This window comes from Anopheles funestus, chromosome 2RL (genome assembly GCF_943734845.2).
Source record: "Anopheles funestus chromosome 2RL, idAnoFuneDA-416_04, whole genome shotgun sequence".
NCBI classification, from domain to species: domain Eukaryota; kingdom Metazoa; phylum Arthropoda; class Insecta; order Diptera; family Culicidae; genus Anopheles; species Anopheles funestus.
This window is the reverse complement of record NC_064598.1, coordinates 7564556-7590552: the sequence shown is the minus strand read 5'-3', so window position 1 is coordinate 7590552 and position 25997 is coordinate 7564556. Positions and strand designations below refer to the sequence as shown.

Sequence of the window (25997 nt, the reverse complement as noted above, 5' to 3'; positions counted from 1 at the left end):
ACTCTGTTTCTTACAGTGTACGATGTGAAGCTCCCGATGGGTTAAGTTACCGACAACACTTTAAGTACAACATGTCGCTCGATAGCAGCGCGCTAGACACCATTTAGAAACGTAAAATCGATAACGGACATACGGATACATACAAAACACCTATTGACTTTCATCGTGAAGAGCTTTCGTCGAATGGACTAGCGACTGACTCAGTGCCGGTGCCAGTGGCTAGGATGTCAAGTTTTCGCCGAGAAACCGTATCGCAATATATACAGATGATGTGCTGCAATGGATGTGCACGTGCACTACTACCACGGGAACAACTAAGGGAATCTACCGAGCGGACGATCGGCGTCACGTGGACAGTCTCTAGAGTATGTGACAGGCGTTCGAGTGCACTTTGTGTCGGCCGTTCTGGTGATGGGTAGCGTACGCCGCCGGACAGCACTTGTGCTCTTTCGGATGCGAAAAGCTCATGCTCTGTGGAACCTTTCCCGGGCCGGGACCGGGACCGGCAACCGGTTCACACCCGTGACAGTGTCTCGGGGGTAGATGGGCGTGCTGTTCGCAGACGGGTACCGGACCATTAGACGGGCCCGGTACCGCACCGGAATGCGATGGGACCGCTTGCGATCGGCTACCGTCGGGTGCACACGAACACGCGGGTGGACATGAAACGGGAAAGTAAAGATTGAGTGTATAGAGTGCGTGACAGGTTGAGGAAGCGGTGTCGCTAGTGCGCTCGTCCACTACGGACCTACTGCTACCGAGGGTGCAATTGTTCGACTGACAGATGTTGCCGTCGGACCGTGAACCGGGCGGATTGACGAAACACATGCCGGGCAGATCGGCATCGTAGATTTCCTGCACCATCTGGTCGAGCTTTTCCAGCGCCTTGGTTTGCTGGTGCTTCACCGCATCAAGTTTAGCTTTGCGCACTTTCGCCTTCTGTTCGTACGAAGCAGCGGCCGCATGTTCGACGGTTTGGGCTTTCGCCAGGATGCCTTTACTGAAAGGTCGAGAACGAATGTTGTAACACTCGCGAAACATTAGAAAGTAGAGCAACTTACGGTTTCTTGGATGTTTCTTGCAGTAACGCGTTACTAGCTCCGGATAATAGTTCGTGATCCTTATCCATAAACTAAAAGAGAACGTGGAACACTTATTAAAACAGGTGTGTCGAAACCAACAGAAACAGCCACTCACCTGCGCTTGGTAGCAAGATTTCGATTTCGTACGAAACGGAGCCGGTGGACTAAAAGGACAGGGCGATGTTGTAGATGGTGAGTAAAGTGTGTTGCTAAGCGAATTCCGATGCTGCAGATCCTCCAGGAACTCTTCCGTATCGGTCACGAGCGAACCGAACACATCGGACACACTGTGCATGAACGCATGGCCCGTTGAGTTGGAGCGATTTTCCCGACCCCGTGGTCCGAACGCGTGCAACTTTACCGGTGAGTTAGCTATACTGCGCCGGGCAACATCTTCGAACGTTACCGGTGAGTATACGCGCCGATCTTCCAGTCCAGCAGAACTTAGACCACCGAGCGATTGCTTATGTGGTTGCTGTACGATGTTGTATGATGGAATGCTAACACGCCGGTCCTTGTTCGTTTCGATGTACTCGATCGATGGGCTCTTGATGTCCTCGTCCAACAGCTGAAGCGGGGGACGATTTTCACGATAATCTAACCAGTACGTCTTCATCGTACCTTTACCCTTGACGTCGATCTCTCCCCGCTCGCTAACGCGATAGTTGGACGAGAGCAGATTCTTGGTAGACTCCGATATGTGTATTCGCATCGCCTGGCTTGTTGACTCCATGCGGGAGGCGGTATTGACTGAGTCACCGAACAAGCAGTATCTTGGCATCTTTAAACCGACAATACCCGCTACCACCGCACCAGAGTGAACACCCACTCTTATACGAAGATGAGATCCTGTTAAAAATTGAACGAAGGCTCTGTTTGAGGAAGGGTTTGTGCAAATATTATCTTCCGTTATTACCTGTGGAAGGATCTTTCAAATCCGTTATTGCCTCGATCATATCCAAGGCCATATCACAGACTTTTTCAGCATGGTTTTGCTCCTTGGCGGGGGCGCCTGAAACTACCATGTATGCATCACCGATCGTTTCGACCTGTAAACGATCTCACCAGAGTTAAGATATCTAGAAGACACTGATCGCATTCTGATCCCTACCTTGTACACGCTGTTCCGCTCGGTAAGCGTATCGAAGATGGAATACATCGCGTTCAGCATGGACACGACCTCCATCGGTGTGATGCGGGAACAGATCTCAGTAAATGTGACCACGTCCGAGAACAGTATCGACACGCTGTTAAACATCTCGCAGGTATCGATCGGGTTCTCACCACGCCGCAACCGATCGGCGACCTGTTTCGGGATCATCTGATACAGCAGCTCATCCGTCCGGCGCATCTCTTCGTCCAGTTTACGCATCGATTCTTCAAGCTTTTTCGACTTTTGCTGTTCCTGATCGAGAGCCAACTTTAGTTCGACTGATTGCTGCGTTCCGGCTAGCATGAGATCACTGTAAAACATTGGTAAATGGTGGGTTAATCAGGAGCATACTCTACTAACGTTAGGAACTGTAATGAGGTATACCGGCTAAAGTCGTGCATGGATAGATCGTTGATGTATAGGCCGGTACTGATAAGTGATGTCAGTTTGGGCATGACTGGTGTCCCCAGAAACATGATCATGTACCAGTTCTCCATGTAGATCATCTGACCCTTAAGTCGCAAGCGCTTTTCTACCTCCTCCTCTTGTTCATCCTCCGAAAGCACGAGTTCTGTTTTCCGTTGGTTTTCAGGACGCTTTTTAACCGACTGCACCGTAACAAGCTCGAATATGTTATTCGTGCGGTTGAGTATCTAAATAGGGAATAATTAAAAATTACAACCTTGAACGTCACTCTCGTGTAGCCATTACCGTTTGGAATTTAAATGCTATCAGTGGACGTCTCAGCTCGAACCAATCCGTAATCTTTTTCGACAGTAAATCGGGCAGAATGACCATCAGCGAATTGCCTATACTACGGACAACCATATCCGACCTGTAATGTGTGACAATAAGCAGTGTGAAGAACAAAAGTATTAAATACTTCATGTTCGTGTGTGCACGGAGTATAGACGTAAAGGTACAATAACGACGTCCACGCGACTCCTCACCCAAAGACGATGCAGAAGGGGAATATCTCGAACAGTACCGAGGCGCTAATGGGGAGGTGCTTCTCTTCCCGCGTCATTGCCAGGGTGGCCAAAGAGAAGGCCCGGTTGTCGAACGTCAGCTGGAACGTGTAATGATTTGTTTCGCCCAGCAGATCCGATTTGACCAGCTCGATTTGCATATCTTTATGGTAGAAATGACGTGCCACCTGTTTTGACGGAAAGGTATCGGAGTGTTAAATGAGCGTTTTTTGTTTGATGGTAGATGCAGTACGTACCTCCCTAATTTGTCCCATTGTGTAGTAAACGAAACCCTTGCGCTTGGTCCGATAGTGTAGCGTCAGTCCGTGGCGTGTTTCGTTCTCACAGATGAAGCTTGGCGCACGCATCAGCGGATAGGAGAATTTGAGATATTCGTGCAAATTATCCAACCCATTCAGAAAGTCGCGCATGTGGCGTCCCAACACGGACAGTACCCGATCGTACCCGTACTGGCTGACGAAGTTGACGAAGTACACACCCATCTGGTCCATAAAGTCACGCTCCGAAATTCCAAGAATCTGGCACGGTGGAACAGAAGAAAAAAACAGACAGGTGAAATTATATTTTCGGTCAACAATTGAGGTTGGTTGGGCCTGTCCGTTACTTCTTGCGCTTTCGTCGCCAGAACGTTGAGCAGATTCTCGTCGTAGTCATCGTGGACGCTGAACGAGGGCGACGATATGCCCGTCTGTCGGCGGATGTCATCCCACTTGTCCTCTCCGTAGACAGCCTTCACGTATTCGGACAGATTCTCCAGCAGCAGCCCGTACATAGTCGCACCGTGGCACCGGCGTCGTCCGGACGCATCCGACGGTGGCACCGACGGTCGTCACGTACACTGCGCTCACCGACTGATCGTTCCCACCGTCACTATCGGCCGATTCACTCGCTGTCTGTTACTTTCTGGGGAGCGGAACGGCACGATCCCAGCTGCTTCCAATGTCTGCAACGAAAATGCGATTTGGAAAATGCATAAACCTGTCATTGAGTGTGCACTGACGTCAATTGATTTATTTGTATTTTTATATACCCTCGCCGTTAGCCATAATGGGACAGAGGCGGTGGCCGCCATGAAGCCAAACAGCAACCGGCAATGTTATTTTTGCGTCTTTCCCGCTTCGTTACCGTATTTTCTGTCTGATTAAATGTCTTCCATTACCGGCCACACATCCTCCGGGCAGGATGGCGTACAGCTCTATTGGAGTCACTATTACCCGTGCCATCGACCAGAGTCACGCTAGAGCTCTGTTTACTTTGGGTTCACACTTCAAAATACCACCAGAACCGCAAGCCAAGACGACACGATTCGATTCACGATTCAAACGCGTGTGGTGGAGAACAGGAGAAGGTTAGAATATTATCCCGACAAAATCCACTATAGTTAATTGAAAATACCCCACCGAAATAGAGATGCTTCCGTTTTATCATCAAAAACGATTCAAACAGAACGTCATTAAAAGAGCCACCAGTTTGAGAGTTTACTGGCGGGTTGATAGTTGTAAATTGGATAAAGTTTCAATCGAACGGGATGTATCTGTACAGAAGCTGGGATCACGAAAACTAATTAGTGTACACGTGAAGGGTACATCGAGGATGTAATGGCATATATTGTGTTTTCTAGGAACTCGTATTCTTAGAAGGTTTCGTTGCTAATAAGATACAATTTATGGTACTTTGAACTTAGGTTATAGGAAATGATTTAATTGTATTGGATCTTAAGCACTAAAAAGCTCAACTATAATCAACCAACTAGCCCGAATAACTGGTTAACGATTATTCTCTATTGCTTACCATTTCTGTATGGAATTTCCCAAGAATTAGAAACACTGGTGAATCGTTTTTGATAGCTGCTCAGCTATGTTCCTTCTTCTGCAGATGTTGACAGAGGTTCTTGAGAAATCCAGTAATTCATTATAAAAATGCTTATATTGAGCAACACATTTCCAATATGATTCCATTATTACAGATCTTCAAACTTTCGTTCCGCATGTGTGAACCTTCCTCCAAAAAACATTTGCTATGATTTGTCGTTTCTCAAACGAATGTATAAACCGTAGCGTTTTAATAAATTAATAAATTAGTTAACCGAAAGCAGCACACTGGGAGCAGCCGCCATGCACAAAGTTTGAAACAATGTATCACATTTTTTATAAACAAATTATAATCAAAAACTTTTTTCTCCATTGCTCCCTGTGTGTCAATTCAATTTCCACCCCAACACGGTGGGATACGCCGATAAGTTCATCATTCCAGCTGGCTAAAGTTTAATAAAGAGCTCCATCGGATAGCGGCCTCGCAAAAGCTCGCCGTACCCGGTGGTACAAAAATTCCAAACCAGATGAATAAATAACGAACCCGAAAGCACAGGAAGTGGATCGTTCAGTGTGTTGTCTAGCATAAACCCGAACACCCTCACGGAGACAGGGAAAAAAGTAGTGAAAAATGGCAATCACGAATGTCGCGTGGATCATTTGCGGAAGCTTTTTTTTCTCGCACTTCCTATTATTCACAGCATCCTTCAAATGTGTTTATTGTTTCGTTTCGCTTCTGAAATTCGTTTTTTTTTCATTCTTTCTTTTGTCATCGCACTACACAAAGCACCACCAATGGTGGAAAACTGCGTCATTTTGCATGGTCCGGGCAGTAAGACTATCCCATTCATGGTTGCGTGAAAATGTCCACCATTTTCAATGATTGCTGCCGTTATGTAGAGGCCTCATTTTTTGTTGTTGTTGATGTTGCTGCCCATTTGCCGTTTGATTGTCAGTGGGAATGGAGAAAAGAATGGTGTGCGCCACATCATCCGTTGGTAACCACCGTTGTTAATCGTCACTGTGAAGCTTTGGAAACAATTTTCAAATCATTTCGGACATATTTTGTCTAATTCATTTACCACCGACAAACCACAAATGATGCTTTCAAGCATTTGATGCGATAATCGAGGATAATATTTCGTATCGGCGCTTTAGCAGCTTAATGGATCACAGACGATTATTATGCAATTTGTTGTACGGCGAGCTTTAAAAGTGGATTAGCGAATATTTAAATGTGAATACTTTTAGTGTTAACTTCCGCACTTTTTAGTAAAAAAAACTACTTATACTAGTGAATTTCAAATTTAAAAAATGTGTATTAAACATGAATAAATTGATAATATATTTTATATGTGAAATAAATAAAAGAAGAGAAAACTAAACAAAACTTTAAAAAACCGCAATAGCAAAGTGTGAAGTGTTTGAGGCACCCTGTCTCAAAGGAAGTTTATAACAGAACGGAAACGTTTAGAAGTGTTTGCTCATTAAAATGGATTCCTACAATGGAAGCGACAGAGCAAAAACAGCTTCCGAAGAAAAGCAAAGTACACGACGAGAAAAGATTAATGGACGATTTTTCGATGAATGTTTGCCCCGCAGGAAGTCAACGAATTGAAGTCCACGGAACTTTGAACTCTGCACTGACTAGGGTGACAATTCACTGTGCAGCATCATTGATTGTGATTTCTTATTTTCAACTCGTGTTTTTTAAACCTTCATTTTGACTTATTCGTACAGTTTTTATAATAAAAAAGTTTATTACCTATCTCCTTTGAAGATGAAAGTAATCGAACAAAATGAATAATTTTTAATTTCTGAAAAGGTTTTTCAGCAAAAGAGTTTTTTACGATTCATAATCTTCTTTTCATTCTGTTTGTTCTATATAGCGGATGTTTTATGCATTCAATCAAACTTTTCCAAAACTAGTCCTTAATAATTAAAACATTCCATCAACAGTTGCAGGGAAGCATCGGCTGACCGAGAGAAGTGTCTCGAAAGCGGACAAACTTCGGCACGTCCGTCATAAAGGGGCTATTCTTTTCTGACTTCTCTCATTCCATCGCCGGAATTGCTTTATTCCTTGCCATGATGGGTCAAACTTATTTTTCCTAACTAGGTCAGGAAAGGCATAATACAGTTTTTCCATCCCAACAACGCATGCTCTCTTCCTCAAAAATCGAAAGAAGATAAAACTTTCTGCCCCAAGATAAACAGTTGCACAACAAACACCCAGCGACAATTTAGCTTCCTGAGAGGCTTGTTCCGCCTCACCGCAAATGTCACTTTTCCGGTCAATATGATCTATGGGAAAGACAAGCAAATGATGACACTTGTGCCTTCCAAAATCTATTCCCGCGCATCCTTACATTTCCCTTATCAACACGAAATAAGCTTCTTAATGTAGCTAATTTTGATTACTAGGAATTGATGAAAAGATTTCTCCGTCCGGGGAACAGATTGAAGGTGTTTGGGTGTGTGTGTTTATGTGTGCGGGGAAAACTTTCAATTTCCCATGCACCCACCCTAAACCTCAGCCAGCGGTGAACGATGTGGAAGGAAAACTTCCCAAAAGGAATGTTGATTCAGGACGACATCTTATCATTCCGATCACAACCAACCGCCACGGTTGCCATCGTTATCGTTTCCATTCTCTGGCCTCCTGGATTCTTCGTTAGCGCCTGAATGAAAGCCTCTCAGCTTCCAGCTTCCTTTCTTCTGGAAGGTGCTATTTGCAGTAACTTTTTCCCTTCTTCATTGCCCATTGTTGGTATGGCGTGGCACGATGGCGTTAATTAATTCCTATTGCTGCACTTGAAAACGGAAGTGAGCAAAAACAAAAAAAGGACGAACAAAAATATTCTTCGTCATGCCCGCAGGCGTACGAAATCCACCCGCTTGTTATTCTTCACAGGCGAGAAATAATTAGTAATTGCGTAATTTAAAGCTGCCTCCCTTTTTAAAGCAAACTTACCCAGGACTCGATGTGCTAATGAACTGAAAAGAAACACAACATAAATGATGATAATGTTCTGCCCCGAAAGTTTGTTCACTTCGCGTGCATATGCTTCTTCGAAATACCGTACCACTTGTTATGATCCCTCGTAAACGCAAGCTGACTTCCATCGTTGCAAGTGGCTAAGCCCCATTTTGGCAAGCGTTCCCGAGGGCAATGCTTGCTGACAGGAGTAACAGCGAACGGCGGAAAATAATTTGATTTGGATTAAGATTTATGGTTCTGTCGAGTGGAATCGCTTCACCCATTTCACTGACCAGCTGGCAACACTGGCGGAATGTAATTTCGAGCGCAATAAAGCGTAAAAAAAGGCTCCAGAACTACAACATAGGTCACAAACCGTATCGGGTATGTGTGCTGCACCGCTAGTGCGGACCTATCCTACAAGAAGTAATGTTGCGCTGTGTATCACATTTATCGAATTACCTTCGCTGGATAGATTGGGATCGGGCAGAGATGAATTGAGGAATTCTCCTAGATATTTCTTTCATTCCTGCCGACCTGACCTAGCCGGATTCCATTCTTGTGGACTCTTTTATAGCACGGTGGTGCGTTCAGTTGCAGTGAAGTAATACATAAAACTAATCATTGCGAGCACTCAGAACATGGGCGAAAGTGTACGAGATTGAGCCTCTGGAATATTTCGCCTGATATCCAATAACAACTGACTGTCCGGATAAATGATAAATGGAAGTAAGGCTGTACAGCGACGAGCCGTGGGCCAGTAGAAGGAGCAAAGGTAGAAAATTTAATTTTGCCAATGGAAACAGATTGTTTATCGCTAAGAGTATATAAAGTCATTATTTAGGCTGAGATTATGTTCCAAATGGAAGCAACAGAAGAAGTTTGTGACGCAATAAGAACACCGTTCGTGGCATTAAGAGGAAAATGAAGAGGAAAATGAACCTTCTTTATGATTCGTTCACAGGTGGTTTTAGCTTTCAGAAGATACGCCTGGAAGTATGCAAACATTTCGCAAGTAGCATTAATACGGTATGAACAAGGCAGGCTTTCTCGTTTGACCTGGGCCAAAATATGTGTTATCCTTATGCCCAAAGATGATACTAAAAAGACGTAATAATTGCATACTTTCAGGTGGTCCTGTCATGGACGATGGATTGATGTTTAAACTTTAAACTGTCGACTGAACCTTTGCTTCTTTATACAGAGCTTCAGCTGTGGATAATTAGAGTTATTGTTACTTTCCCTTTCAGTTTTTACTGACGTTTTCAGACACAACAACAATAATTCCTTCGAATATCTTCTACCATAAACCATACCATAAGACCACTGCAATATACTCACGAGACTGCGGTTAAACATTGCCTCGAAGCTTATTACCGTAGGGCGGTGTTACCAAAACTTCGTTCGCCGGTTTCATACGATGTGATATAATTAATTGCAAACATGGGAAGCAGATAGCAAACTTCCAGCAGCAGTAGCACACTCCCAGGAATGTAACCGATGCACATTGGAACGTGCTTAAACTGGAAACCATAGTTAAAAAATAACTCTGCAGAACAATAAGCAGAATGAGGATGAAAAAGCATAAAGCCAAGACCCATAAAGACAGCCCAAATTTGGCTCCAAATGATCCCACTGGGCAGAAGAAACAGGGCTGCTCAAGGACTGTCAGCAGCAACCGCAACCACACTCAGCAGCTGAACTGTTGTGTGAGACGAATGTTGTGCCGACTTTTCGACCATTTAATCATTACACATAGTGGCAAATGGCCAGTAGTGACCTCCGAAATGGTTTCCATTCCGCTCATCGTATTCAACCCATTGCACTACCCTCCCCTTTTGCCAAGTGACCGGACGTATAGGCAATAAAATTGGTTTTATATCGCTTTATGATCACACATTATCGCCATTTTAGCGATGAGCCGAAGGAATTTATTTTCATCATACGCGTGACCACTTTTCGGTTTTGTTTCGTCGCACTCGTTTTACCTTCGCTCGCTGGGTTTGGCGTAGTGCAACGCGCATAAAGATACGGCGACAAATCGCTGGACGTCAGCGGAGTTTCGTCGCAGTTTAGCCCCACGCTACGTGACCTGTGCCGGGTAGGGGTGCTCCACGTTCCGGGGTGGAGCGTAAGCTAAAATAAATAAATAAATGTATGAAATAATAAACGACGTGCCAACGTGTGCACCGTGAACCGGTGACGGATTAAATCGGCATCGAGTGCGTTTTGCTTCGGGAAGTGCGTTGGATGAGTATTCAGTCTTTTTTATGGTACAAAGCTGCATGCTTTGGTTAATGTCCTTTAGGGTGATGGATGGTCATTGTGGTCAAAAGCAGTGACCTAACTTTGATAGGTGTATTACCGGATGGAATGTTTATTACGCTTAAGCGATATTTATGATACACTAATTTGAGTTGAATGGTAGCAGTTTATACCACATTTTATCGCTTTTTTTTGCTCTGCTGTTCACTTTTTACTATAAGGAGAACATAGTTGAAGTACCCTAGGTACTTTATTAATGGAATAAAAAATTAAATCAGCAATCATTTCAAGAGCTTTGGCAAACGTTAAACCTCTTCCCTATTGTTTTGATGATCAATCCAGATTTCTTCTCCAATTTTGCTTACCCAATCAAATCGCTTCCCCTGTCCATAATCTCTCAAAAAACGCAAACTAGTACGCTTGGTAGAAGAAAAAAAATAAACGCACCCTCCTCAAAGGCTGCGAGATAAAGAAGCCTTCCAGCAAACTTCGGGAAGAGTCCATAAAAATCTTCACTTTGTATGGAAATGTAAACCTCTATTAAAATTCAAATGAGCTAGCCACCGATGGCTGCATTGCACGGTCGCCTCGAACGTCCATTGGTCTATAGATTGGAATGAAATAAATTCGAACTACAGATGCGACCATTGGAACAAACTGGCAGTTGTATCACTGTGTAATATTCCATTTTCCCATCCCATTCAATGCAGGTGCACATCCGGCCAAAACAAAATAAAGGAGGAGGATAAGATGTATTTCAGTTTCGATCGTTTGCAAACAGAAGTACCGTGTGCTCCGGTGTAGTTGGAACCCTATTTAAGCTCCATAGCGAAGACATAAATTATGGAGAGCTAATTGTCCTTTGGTTGCTCCCCTACCAGGTTTAAGTCTTAATGACTTGTATCGCGTTTTCTTTTCTAACCAGCACGGTGAAGAGTTGTGCCAAGGCGAACGAAATGGAATGGAATTCATCAATTTAATTGATTCCATTTGCACAATTAAGAAATTACGTCTTCCCATCTGTCTCTTGTTTGATTGCGCTCAAGCTTCTAAGGTCTGTTACATCGTTTTTATTCTTCTTCTTCTATAGTACTTGGAAGCAAAGTATGTAAAATCTGCTCTTATGAATGGGTAATGTTCATCTTTGTATTCAACATAATTTTAATTCATTTTTCAATCGAACAACATTTCCTTTTAGTTCGATGAACAAAGTTTCAACTAGCGCTTTACGAATAAACATACTTTAATTGTCGTCTTCCAAGCAAGGACTATAGTAATGGTATAATTCGTTTTCCTTCACCGATGTACAGGGTAGCAAAATAAAATGTTACAATTTTCTTCTAACCTTGTGAGAGTGTTTTTTTTTCTACTCGATCATCTTCCATCTGGGAAAGCCGTAAATTACAGTCTGTTCGTGTCAGTGTCACTTTCCCTTTGAGTGACGAACTTGTCGCATGTTTCACGCACTCGCTGGCGTCATTATGAGCTCTCGTCCCATGTCTATTCTATCCATCATGGCAGGCAATGGGTATGATGGCCGGACGAACGAAATGGTCGCTTAAGGACGTTCAAGCTACTAGGTACCACGGACACCGTTCGACCGTTGTCATTGGAGCAAATAGTCAATAAACGAAGAATAATTCCCATCCATTCGGGCTTCCTTTAGCGCTGCATTCTGGCGCTTTGTTTCACGGAGCATCTCTAAGGATACGAAATATCCAACGACCTTCTAAGGGTGCTCCGTTAGAACACATCCTGTGGTATGTGCCCCGGGGAAGGGGGAAAGAGAATGGGCAAGATGATAAAGACAATCATGACAATGACAGCGTCAATATCGTTGATCACTTCGACACGGGACAGAGAAAGGAAAAACAGTATGAACCAGAAGGGAAAAGAACGGTCACCGGAAAGAGATCGCCGGAAATCGGTAATCGGTAAAAAAAGAACACGTTCGTATTAGGGGTTTTGAAGGTATTGGAAAATAGTGAGATACAAAAAAACCAATGAAACCGAACCGGATGAATGAATATCTTTAATGTGTGTGTGTGTGCGTTTTCCCTTTGTGGAGACGCTTGGGACGTGTTGGAGAAGGTTAGTTTGCGTTTCGATAATTTCCTTGGGAGCAATAAAACTTTATGTTTAAGACGCTTCTCGAAGAATGAGAAACAGGGCGGGTTTCTCAATCGTTAAATTGTATTGTTTTGTAATAGTTCGTTTTTTTTGGGGGGTTTTGGAAAATGATAAGATATTTTACTTTGATCGATTTTACCCCATTTTCTATCATGAAACATCACCCTCACCATCATCATTGTCATGAGGAATGTTACTAATCATTTGCACTTTGTGCGGTTAGGACTTGTTCGTTGGTGTCCTTCAGCAGACTTGGAATCGTTCGTTTGCTGATACTATCATCTAACCCTAACCTCAATACTTTGATCCTTCTGGCAACTTTGGGCAATATCCCGCAAAGACTTGGAGCTGTGCAAGTTGTTCTTGTTTTATCTGTTAGATTAGCCATAGCTTCAAGCAGAAGACATAGAAATAAGCTTTATCAGGAAGAAATTCTCCCTTCTACGATATAAGCGACAAATCGTAACCGACCCGAACGATTATGAAATATACTTACATGTGTGTATTTTTATAGCTTCTCGACGCCTTGGTCACAAGATACGAACAAAAAAAAGGTAATAAAAAATCACCGGCTCTAAATGACCATAAAGTAGCTTTTGAACAACAGTTTGTCAACTGGTGCTGTTGGAATGCTTGTTCACAAACTTGTTCAACACAAAGTTTATCCTTGCCGACCTCGCCAACCATTGGATTGGGAGATGTAAAAGAGAAACAGCGAAACAAATCACACAATACAACAAGGCGCAACGCAATGTGGTTTTTATTGCACCCATGTTGTAGCATTCGGGGTCCGCAGGGTCTTAATGTGGTTGTTGCAGTGGTTTTCGTCGGTAAACTTTCTATCACACAGCAATGTTTCGGTTTTTGCATTGTGCTTCTGGTTTTTTTCTTCTTTTGCGTTCTACGATTCTGGATGGCCGTTTGCCGTTCCACTTACTATCAGTGTTGATGCTTATACTGCAGCACCGTTCTAATCTTAAGCTAACGAGTAGTACGGTAACCTTCATAGGAGAGGATATTTTTCGATATCGTTTTGCTTCAACTTAACAATCGTCTGGTAGGGTTTCTGTAATTGGAAGGATTTTTTGGGAGAAAGCTTTCTCGTCTAATTGAACATCTAAACATTTTTTCTCCAAGATGTAAAAATATAAATGTTTTCAAGTTGTAAATAAATACGATCAAGGTTTCATTTCACATTGCCCTAAAAATTCCTTCATCTTTAACAGAAAACATTGTTAATCCCTAAAACTCCTTCAAATTCATTGGGAAAACATTCTCAAGCTTTTCTTTTGCACCAAATTGATTTCTTAATAATCGGTGTAACCATCAGGCCAAAGCCAAAACGAAATCGGACGCATTCTTATACCCGCTATCGGACATTGCCATTTGCGAAACATTCTTTTGATGTTCGACTACGGTGAGCAGCTAGATTGATCTGAACTTGGCAAAGCGTTTCAGCCCCAGCTAAAGGAGCAAAAATCCACTTGGCATACGTTCAAGGACGTTCTGGACGTACAACGAAAGCTTTTGAACATTTGCACGGGCTTCTTATGTTCCTTGCAACTCCCAATACCTGCCATGTTGTAGCATATCATCATATTCCTTATCTACCCACACACACACAGAGGTAGAGAGCTGTGTAATCTATTCCACCTCTTTGTAGCGCACCTAACACATCAGTGCCTCAGTCAATGGAGGCGCCTGGTGTTTTGTGGTGATTCAATTTGTTTCGTTTCGTGTGCTTTGTTTAGGGATTTCTTCTGGCAGGTCGGTTCGCAGACATACGATGCATAAAACATGAGCGTAACTACTGCAACCGACAGCTAGCAATACCACTGACCATAAACAACCATAAAGCACAAAAATCTTCTCTTTGAAGTAAGTTTGATGCAAAACCCCGTAACATAAACAGGTGATTATTATTATTACTGCCAAAGTTTCCCATTTCATGGCGGTGTGTAGGTGTGTTTTCAATTGATTATGTTGAAGCGCCACTCGACCGTACATAACTGGAAGGTAATTAATGCGAACACCATCTGTAAGCTGATTCCTACGACTTACAGCACACGACATGCTCTCCGGCGGGGGTGAACATGCTCCTGGTCACATCTTGAGAATACCAACACGGTGGCATGTATTTGCTAGATAACACCATTCGAGTTGGAATCGGAATTCCAGACACCTGCCACGTTTGAGCGCACGAGAGCGTACCGTTGCGTGGCTCGATTGAAAACGTTTTCGTTGCGGAAGTGAACGTATCTTCCGGTAGTTAATTGAAATCGTCTTCTGATGGTACGGAAGGTAGGCCGATATTGTTGATGTGCAAATAACTGGAATGTTTTTTGACAGGAGGTATAGAAACATCTTGCAATGTAAAAGTTTTCGATTAAAATGAATGGCAATAGGCACAATAATGAATTGAAAGTATCGTATAAATAACCTTTTTTATTTAATAATAAAAGGGATTGATGATTACGAATAAAAATTAGTACGAAAATAAAAATATAGAGTACATTAAAAATATAATATTTAAATTGTAATATAAAGACAACGAACTAATTAATTGCAATAAAAAGACATCAAAATGTTTTGTCGAAATAAAGATAACAAAATGTACAATGCAAAGATAAGCCTATTTTACATTCATCCATTTGAAAAAACGCTTCTATAATATGTCATTTGTAAAATAATGATTAAAATAATTGATTACCTCTCCCACGTTCATCGATTCATCATAAGTGTGACGGCACCGTACACTACACCAATCTGTACTTGGTGTAAAATTAATCGCACATGAGCGACACATATTTATGCAAACCCCTTCATTACTCACCCATCCCCCCGTTTTGTCCGTTTTGCACCACACACACACACACTAAAGACGGGACGCGTGTCCTTTTTATCACATCACTGAATAGCAGTATGGTGCCATGTTTCAAAAGTTGTATGTATCACCGTCATCCACCGCCGGGTTTTCCATCCCTTCGTTGTGCTTTTTCGCCCTTTACCAGCTGTATAAAGCGACCAACCGCAAGGCATCGTTTCGCATCAGTGCTGATAGATCCTATCGCCATACACTTTCCAGACTACCAGGCCACATTATTTCGAAACATTGATTGATTTTGTTTTGCGAAACCACCGGTTCCAGTGGTCCGGTTCCACCGCTTGTACTGCTCTTTCTCCTAGCGATAAAGGATTAAATTATATTTCAAAATGTTGTAGCAAGTTCCACAACCGTAAGCTACTCAATATTAGAAATTGTCCTTTTTAGAAGCCCCAGAAGTGCCTTAGTACCCTTAGCACATTCGCATAGTATTAACAATAAAAGTGATACATTACGACCTCAACATAAACCGATTAACGACCGATAAATTTTCCAACTTTTCTTTTCTAAAACTTCTTGAAAAGAGTGTGCCGTCAGAGTGTGAGCGTCGTTCAAGCGTGTAGCAACGCGACCAAATCACCAAATCAAAGCATGAAAAAAGAGTTTTTAAAGCTCCTGGAGGCAGTCGTCTTTTGTTTCTCTCTCGTTTACTGATGGTTTATGGTTTGTGCTGCACTGTTTGGCAGTTATTTACAAATGGGATCTCGAGAAGAGTTGAAGGAGGGTTGTAAACTGTGCGAATAGACTCTTACAGCCTACGATTGACTTTTGCTGTGAACGAAAAGAGCAAGAGAGTTTATCCTAACGCTCATGAAGCTTTCCGGAGCTTAAAATTGAATCTTTCGCCATAGCTTTGTACTGCGGCATTCGATTCGAAAAGACTCAAACACATTGTTCGACCGTGTTGAAGGTGGGTTGAAATTTAAAGCGCTTCTTCTAGTTTGCCATTTTGATTAATTTGATTAAGTTACCTAGCTTTAGTTGTAGAGTCGACGGTGACTAATCCGCTTACCCGCTTGTTGGCTCATGCGATAAAGCTTTTAATCAAATCATCTCTTGATTTTTCATATTTGCTACACCGCTCAATGTTGATTTTTGGTGGTTTCCTTAGATTCGTCGTAGTTGCGGATAGAAAAAATGGAAAAAGTGCAGTTTCAGCTTACGAAATGGTGGTCTTAAATCTACCTAACAAACAGAAAAGAATATCTCCACGTTATGGTTGTGTAGCAACCAAAAACACAATCAAATCTGCTCGATATTTCCCATTCCGCATTAAACGCTTTGCTTGCTGCTACTTGCTTCCGGCCAAGTTCTGTCTCAATCTATTCAATCAACATCCATCCACGGTTGGCAATGGCTTAGACAGGACAGCTTACACACTTTTTTTTCGCTTTTTTATATTTTATGTTCACTTTACAAGAAAGCATTGTAGGTGTTTGTTTTTCCGAGCATAAAGCCCGCAGCATGTAGCTGATTCGGCATGTTGTGCTTTATCATCATCGGCAAAAACCCAGAATGGATTATAAATGAGATCACATTATTGCAGTGTTTCGAAGAATGTGTACCATTTCGGTATTATACATTTCCAAAAAAAACGCTGCATCAAGAATTCCAAGAAATTCTGTCTATTTTTGCTGCGTCCTTCCGGAAAGCCAGAAGCGTAACAATTCAAATCGAAAAGTTGATTTTTCCACCTGAGGTAACTGTGTTATGGGTAGAGTCAGAATATACAACTCGAAAATAAAACAAACAATATTATATTCATTATGCATTACACTAAATTCCAGCAAAAAAAAAAAACATTACAATGCTTCAAAGCTTAACGCAGAACATGAGGTTTAAACAAATTAAGCATAAGGAAAGATGATTTTATCTTCTTTTTTCGGGGGAATAACATCGAGTAAAAGTTATTCTTCCTCACCTTCTGGCGGTGGCTGTGGTGAAAACAGAACTCGCCGGTCAACGTACAGTTAAAACACGGTATGAAAATAAATAAACCAAGGGTCGCATAAATTTAGCCCTTTTGCATTTGCAAAAGGACAAAACTGTTTGCCGTATGTTGTTTCATTTCTATTGCTGAGCTTTGTGATGATGAAATGGGAAACATCTTGTCCGGCCGCACAATCATTTGCTTCAAACCAATGAGTCGTGCGTTTTCCACAATTTATGGCCCCTAAAGTAACTTTTGAAAGGTAGTTTTTCTTTAATGAATTAAATTACTTCTTGTTTTATGTTTATTATAAGCTCGTACAAAACGACCCAACATAACTTTTCTTTGTGGTTGGTGAATAAAATTTGAGCTTCAGCATTTGATTTAAACAAGAAAGGTAAATCATTCAATTTCGGAAAATCATAACACCATGTGCATTTACAGGCTTTTCCAATGACTTTCGAGAAAACGCTTTCAGGAACCAAATCACGTACGAGCCAGGGAAGAAACAGCTTATCTTGGGGTTCAATTTTTGGTTTCCTTCCAGTGTATCAGTGTCGATAGAGTAGAAACAGGATGCTTTATCGTACCACACGTTTGTAGCATATTAATGCACCATTGTCGAAGGTTTTGTAGCAACAACAATCATGGTTTTTCCCACAACTTGTTCGAACAAATTGCTTTCAAAATTTTGCTTCAATCAGCAGTGGCAAGCTGGCTACTTTCTTGAGCTTTTACGAAAACACGGAAGACGGGTAAGTACATCTCGAATGCTTTACCAGCGCTACAGTAGAATAATAGGACAGGGTGATGGAAGAAGGGGACTTTATCTTATCCATTAGCACGACACTATCGTCGCGGAAGTGGAATTTTATTTAATTAATTGAATTAATCAACCCCAACGATATTGCCACATAACCATGGCAGCCGCTTGCCGCTGAGTCAGCGTGTGATTATTATCTAATAAAACTCCGTTCCTCTTGAATCATTTTTGTATCCATCCCTGTTTGAGGGATTGAATAAATGGCCAACTGTAGTTAGGAGCAGAGTTTTAGGAAAAGCTTTTTTTGTGTGTTGTTTTAAAAGATTTTACGATACGCTTTTGCTTATTAGCTCTATGCTGTGTTTAACATTTTCAAGTTCTTAAGTCAACAATGTGAAAATAAAGAAAAAACGCTGCTAATCCTTACAACGAAAAAAAAAATGAAGAAAAAACCCAGTGGGTTGGCCATTATTTCAAAATTAAGGGTTGAACAACAATCTTACATTTCCGCCCGGTAACGGAAGGGACATGGTATAAACAAAAACTAGAGAAGGAATTAATGGATGAAGCAAAACAGTGTGGAACAAACTCTTAACAAGACAGGCAACGAGAAAAACATCCTCCTGGCCTGGTATCCAAACATCTCAAAGCTTGTCTATTTTAGGGTTGGATTCACATCTCCATTCCGGACGCGGTGCGTGATCCTTCTCATGGGATATTTGGGGGATTTTTTGTTGTTGTTGTACAGAGGATTTATCACCCCACAACCACATCCATGTCATACGGCATTGCACATGGAAATGGAGACAACGAAAATAGGAAAAAAAATCTTAAGGCAAAAATCATCCATTTCCTTTCCCTGTAACCAGCAAAGGAGGAAGCAGCGGCAGTGGTGAAGTCTATTAAATTATGTTACCCGGGAAAAGGTTTTGATTTAGTAGCTTTATAAAAAAATACGCACCCGCAAACGTGTAGTAAATGTTGCTTTTACCGCACAAACGTGTCGTCCATGATGTAACTTCAACAGGGTAAGAAGAACCATAGAACCGTGTGTGTGTGTGTGCCGTGCATAGTTTAAAGGGCCAATGGATGAAATGCTGCAGTCATGCTGATAAAAATTATTTTTGTTTTTATGAACTGTTTGGATGGACGGTTTGTGAGTGTAGAGCGGAAAAAAGATGCAAAGCGCAAAGAGGCTTTTACTGTTGCTAAAATTGGCTTGTGTTTATGAGTGACGCTGCTAGAAATGACTAATTGTTATGCCTTTATGCCTCGAAGGTAACACAATTCAAGCATGTGAATAGTAGCTCACTAATTCCAACCATATTTTAAAAATATTAATGGTAATAAATGAATAAGACTAAGATCCACCTTTGAGGATAGCCTAGACGAACTTTATGAAGTTGTGCTCGTAACTGTGTCCACCAGAGTCCGGCGAATATAATTCTCCTCACCATAATGAGATGCCGTAAGAGCTTGTCGCTGAAGTGGTTTCTTTATTATTCTTCCACTTCTGGCGGGGGTTTAACATCAAACCATCTTCTGTAAGAGGGTAAAAGTAAAGCTTCGTCAGTTTTTGATAGGACATCATGCTCGCGTCTAAGAATACTATATGTTTATGCAGTCTCAATTTGTACCATGTGATCTATTAATGATCAGCATCTCTTACACATAAATCAATTTAAAAAAAAAACATAATACATAAAAAATAAGTATAGAAAAAATAATTCAAAAGATTCTCCATTAAGCTTAATTGCCAAAAAATTCTTTATTTAGTTACACACACGAAAAAGAAAATATTTTTCAACTCTTCTGCGTGTCGTTATGTTACGTTATGTCCTTGGTCGATTTTCCTATAACGTGCGTCACAATCGACATACAGCATCCACGGTCGAAGTCTTACATGTTCACAATTAACCGCACACGCCCTTACGTATCCGCTCTCTCCAGCAGACAATCCCGCACAACGCGTGTCGGATGTTGATCGATTTCCAATAAAAACCACCAACACTTTCCACTGCACTGCAACTGAAGTTTGCTCTTTGATGATGTATTTCAACCCACAAGTGTGATGATGTTTTCCGTACACACTCTCACACACACACTGCCGGACAAACATTGATGGTCATTTTAACCACACAAACTCATAAATTGTGGCCTATTAAAGCGTGCCAGTGGGTTGCGATTTTTAGAATGAAACACGTTTATGGGGAAAGGTTTTTTCGTTACGTTCATCCTTCACCCCGTTCCGGAAAATCTGACCAAAGCAGAGTTCCACATTTTCACTGTTTTCCAGTTTGCATTTCCAATCATGGTTACAGTCAATCACGGGTACGGAGCAGTAAACAGAAGCTCATAAATAATTCTAGCTATGATTTATCGTCACAATTTGCAAAAGCGATGAAAGTTTAACGCCCACGCTGGTGGAATCTTTTACGATCGTTTACTGTACCTACCAGCTGTAATAGCTGGCGGTACAATCAAACAAGGGGGGGGGAATTATGCGTATTCGATTAGACGATGATTTCGATTCCATTTAGTAAACAACGGATGATCTTGAGACGGGCATTAAATTGACAAAGTGAAACAGAATTGCAAATTTTAAAGCATACCGACAGGGGGAAAATCCTTTCTTTTTAAAAGCTCCATCAAAACATTTTTCATGTGTTTTGTCTACCGTTTTAGTCACGACTTTCCACTGACAAAGTGCCTTCTTTTATCACTGTCACTATCAAATAACAATCTCGTTCATTTGGCCATATCAAAACATTACATTTTTCTCCGAAAATGAAGAAGAAACAAACATTGGAGTTTCAAATGGAAGAAAAGGACTAAGGTACAGGATTACAAGTGATGCAGTGAGCTCAACACCTTAGCATCATATTTTAGGATGATATTTGAGCAAACAACTGCGGCAACAGAACAGAAAAGATGAATATTTCTTCCCAAAAAAAAAAGAAAGATGGTGAAACAAATCCTTTCTCCACGTACACACCAACGTACCTTAAGAACCTGTAACAAATGACAGCTTTTTGGACGCTTGGGATATAAGTTATCTTACTTTTAGCTGTGAACACATTGGGTTAATGTCTTGCCGAGATGTTGTTCGGTTGATTGGAGCCGTCATACTGGGGATCGCCCATCCGACGGCTTGCAGATGTTGAATATTTAAAAGTGAAATACAAGAAAACCCCCCCAAACACCTCAGGTGGCACGAATGTGTGAAAAGCAAAAAGGGATAAAAGCACTTTTCGCATGAAAGGATTTCCTATCGCGTTTTGATATTAACGCCAAGCAGAAGGTTTGCGAAATTGGGTTTTACCATTCGTGTGGAATGGTGGAGTGATAAAGGACTGTAGATTGTGGTCGATGACAGCGGGATATTGCTTCAGCTTTCCCACAGGTATACGGGCTTTTGAGAGGATCCTTCCGGTTTAAGCTTGTTGATGGGTATGAATGTTCATGTTTTGCTTATTGCTTCTTCGTGTCCAGCAACCATGGAAAACCATGTAAACTAACACAATTTAAACTAAAGGCAAGATTGCAATCATAACTCTCTCCGTATTTGTTGACAGTAATTGCTATCAACTTGCTTAAAATAGTGGACTAAAACAATTTATTTAAATACTGAGAAAACAATGTCTTGTGTTACTTAATTTATATCCCTTAATCCATAAATTATTATTAATATCCCTCGTACTTATTTACAAATCAAATGAAAACAAAAAACAAATAAATGTACATATGTATCTCTTTTGAAGATTTGTATTACCGCCGATCAATTACAACGTTTTCTCAGGAGGAGTACTCTAGTCCTTCTGAAAACACTTTTCAAACTCCTCATTCTCTCTACTAAAAAACCCCTTCAAAGTATCCTTAAAAACACTTGAAAAAAAAAAACAAAACGAAAGGATCCATGTACTGAGCAAACACATTCTTTGCTTTGAGATACAACACGAGCGACACGTTCGTATCGACATGGCAGACAAACATTTGCTGCCATCTCCGATTCCACCCCGTCAAACATGAATGGGAAAATATTTGCACGATTTGAGTGGGCTTATATATTGCCATGTTGGTGTTGTTTTCCTGTTTTTTTGTTTTGTTTGTTTGTTGTGTATAACATCAAAATGGAGAGAAAGATTTGCTGTCGCGAAATGAATACATGTTGTCCATTTGTTTTGTCAATGTTCGGTGCGATTGAAATTGTGTCGATAAATTTTAATTTAATTTCTGCTCCCGCTCGTATGCAGTGTAATTCGATTAGTGTACATTCGCTTGTAGTACATAAGATTACAAAGATAATACAGTCGTAAGCTTGCTGAATCTTTTAATCGAAAGCTTTTAATCGGAGGTTTAATTAAGATTTATTGATAATAGTAGAGAATGGAGTTTATAACGTTCACAGCCAATTTCTTCAGAGATTGCAACGTTTTGTTTTATGTAAAAAAGTAGTTATTCTGGGTGAATTTACTGATATTCACCCTAAAAACATTTTTAAAGAACTCCCCAAAGTGAAAAATGCATATGACTTTTTCCACCCTAAAAATTGTTTAGCTTCTCTACCCATTTTTTAATGAAAACGCGATCGATAAGCAACACATTAGCATGAAACAGTGACGACGATACGCTGTATGAATCCACAAACAGAAGCCATTCAAAGATGATTCTCTCCCACATCGTCCCACATCAGGTTCTGAACGCTTGAAGATGTAATGCGACTAAAAGAAAAGCTTTTTTTATTGCTTTACGTTTTTCTTGGAATTTCCTTAATAAAGCGCTGCGTAAATACTAATTTCACATGGTTTTACATCCGGCCCATTTAGGGAAAACATTTTTTATTCGGTAAGTCCCCCATGGATGGATAAAAAACGAACGTTTCCAATGAGAGAGAAGCATGTCGTGATGAAATCGTTTAAATTCTTCGCATTCTAACGATCGCTCGTTTCGATTCAAAATTCACCAAGTCACGTGACGAAAGCAAGAAGATGATACAATTGCCACGACCGATGCGTGCCTGAATATTCCCCTTCGGTGACATGTTCCATCCGTCAGGCAGATTGATCGATATGACTGCTGAAGGTGTCAGCTACCGAATGTATCCTGTCCCTAGTGGGGAGACCAGGTCAGCAACAAATGAATACCCTCAAGACCTTCACCTTCGGTACCATTTCAGAAGGATCAAATTATGAGTAATGACAAAATGTCTCATCCCGTCCCATCACCGGGTCGGATGATATCAATTTACTTACCTTGCTTTACCCACCCACTCTGGAAAGCTTCTTTTAGAAGACACCGTTGTACCGTTGGCGTACGGCTGGATCTGGACCGTCGGAATGAATGATGCCGTTATCAATCTCACTTCTTCGAAAGAGGGGATCACTTTACAGCAGTTGCCACACTGCAATCGTTCACCATTTCGAACGACGAAACCAACAATCACTGCACATTGTCAACCATCGTGAAGATGGCGTGGACTCCACCAGCCAATGGACCACAATGCTGTTGCACTTTGACCGACAAAAAACAAAAAAACTAACAACGAACTAACACATTAGATACTAAATGCACGCATACACCAGTCGTAACTGTTATTGGAGGCTCTTTTTTAAGCTTTTCTAATCCGCAACGGTGCTACACAGTGAGTACAAATCGTCGCTTTTAGCTAGCAATCTTCAGGGATTTTACAGCTACTGCTACTGGTGAATGGTGAGCAAAAAGCAGGGGCGCCACAAGCTGAGGATGGTGTAATTTCATCCGATTTCTGATCCTTTCAAGCGGGACGTCTTCTGCATCGTATGCCCCGGAGGGTAGAATGTGTCACTTATTCTTTCTGCGTTTTTTTTCTACTTACGTTGGAAGATTTTCTTGTAGAAACAAAAAAAAGGTGCATGTATTGAACATTTCCCATCTTCTTCTTAAGCTGATACTCCCTTTCTCTCTCTCTCTCTCTCTCTCTCTCTCTCTCTCTCGGTTTTTCACACACATACCCACACAAGAAGGATGTGAAATTGACAGTACGAAATAAAGTGAAATTCCCGAAGCGAATTCCACGTGATCCTTGGCGACAGAACGCAGATGGATACAGGATGATAAGGTCCCTATAAGGATACGGCGAGGGAACAGCAAAACGTACGCTAAAAGCTGCGACATTACGCAAACCGAAAGCGAAGTCTCTCGAAGATGGAATTAAGGTTTAAAAAGAAAGGAATAAAAAATGATAACACATAGCCAAAAGAAGAGAGAGAGAAAGAGAGGGATGCATGTTGCAGCTTCTTAAGCTAAAGTTCCACTTCATTCGAAACGGACGTACGGAAGGTCGGGAAACTTTAAGCACAGTATTAGGAGAAAACTTTCCCACAAGGACACACACGCGAACACCGAAGGTTCGGTAAAATCTTCCCTCATTCTGAACGGAGTGCGGTGTACAGGAAGGGAAAGTGAGTAAAGGATCAAATTAAGTTGCAAATTATACGGAGTAATTCCGGAACCCCGACCGTGGCGTTTGAAGTGGTTACGGTGGGATCGCAGAACAAAAACTGAAGAACAAGTATCTTCAACGGTGGAGGAAGTGTTTTCGCTAATAGAGGTTTCTTCATTAACGTTCAATTAAACGTCGTGCTGTGTGTGGGGATAACGTTCAAAAATAGCTCCCAGCCTTCGGTCTTCAAGTGTGTACGGTTTAATGGCAAACAAACAAACAGACAACACACCGTCTGAGGGTTACTGACTCAATCACCACAAAACAAAAACCACCCTTTTTCCGGCTCGATGATCCGGACATGTAACGTACCATCCCGGGAGCTAATAAAAAGCAGACAAAATCATAAATTCTCGATGATGAATTAAACCACCCTAGAATCTACTGCTGCTGCTCCTGCTGCTGCCCACTAATGAATGCTAACGAAGATTGATGGTCCCTTCGGGTCACAGCGGCCAACAGGGGAGCATAACGTTTGACGTACGGCCACGTACCGAATTGTTTGGCAAATCATCACGCAGCAGCTCCCAATCCCAATCAATGCCGGCTTCGATATACTATTGTGACAGCAGAAATTGAAATCTTCCGGCTTTTTCCCAAACGCCCGTTTCCGCTCGATAAAACCAACCGCCGGTTAGCTGTCAAACCCATGTCACGCGCTGTTTCCGATATGTTGCATTCCATTCCACGCGTCGGAATTCGAAATTCCTGAGCAATCAAAATTGGTACGAATTACTAATCGTTCGCTTACGGATGAGTTGGGTTGCATTGTTTGTGGTGGTCATGATACATCAAAATATGATTTAATTACCAATCAGCACCAAACACCAGCCGTTCCGAGGCGGACCATTAGTCAATGGTGTACGATCAGATAAGTGTCCCCTGCAGCAACGTTCTCATCACATTTCATCCAACGATTGCAAGCTTAAATAAACAATTTCATCAACGCTGTTTCGCTGGTGGTGGTGCTGCGAAAGATGGATGAAGATTTCAGACTGCTTCTGAGTATGTCTCTCGGGTTTAGTTGTTTCGCCCACCGTGTGTGGTGTGTTTTCATTAGCGGTGGAAAATGGGCATGATCAAGTGGGATTTTCTCGTCACGTCACGAGAGTCCTGCTTTCAGCACAGTTCAGCACTCTTCACCAAAACACACACACACACACCCACCACAAACACTAACAGTCAATTGTTGTCACCAAGTGGTTGAGGTCAAATAAACATTCACTTCTAGCACCAAAGACCTAACCTAACCTAATCTTCTCCATTCGGCGCCCCATCCATCTCCTGCGTGCGTTTGCTTTGATGAATGCCGTTTGTCCACATTTGCACCCTTTTGCGTACGTTCCGTGTATAAACAAAACACAAAGCACCAAAACACTTCTACACCTACCGGCTGTAATCACGCGCACAGCAAAGCAAAGCACCCGTCTGTAGAGCGATGCAAAACCGAACGTGTGGTACGTCGATTCGCGAATGATTCGCGGTTGCTTTCAAGGAGATTTCGTTGGTTTCCACCGCAACCGATGCCT

The 25997-nt window shown here is 41.8% G+C and overlaps 1 protein-coding gene across 5 annotated transcripts; it reads right to left on the bottom strand.

Moving 5' to 3' along the window:
- Positions 1–96: 96 nt before the first annotated feature.
- LOC125766397 (soluble guanylate cyclase 88E) lies at positions 97–25997 on the bottom strand. Of its 5 annotated transcripts, none has more exons than XM_049432323.1 (12): positions 23240–25997; positions 3829–4167; positions 3461–3742; positions 3186–3391; positions 2947–3070; positions 2620–2888; positions 2194–2545; positions 1999–2131; positions 1198–1931; positions 1062–1132; positions 749–1000; positions 97–628 (listed from the first exon to the last, which is right to left on the bottom strand). In XM_049432323.1, the coding sequence occupies exons 2-12, from the start codon at positions 3994–3996 to the stop codon at positions 361–363; spliced, it is 2859 nt and encodes a 952-aa protein (XP_049288280.1). In that variant the 5' UTR covers positions 3997–4167; positions 23240–25997; the 3' UTR covers positions 97–360. The 5 variants fall into 5 exon arrangements, with proteins under 5 accessions (XP_049288280.1, XP_049288277.1, XP_049288276.1 ...); XM_049432320.1 differs by having other exon boundaries at positions 97–1000; positions 23240–23854; positions 25859–25997; XM_049432319.1 differs by having other exon boundaries at positions 97–1000.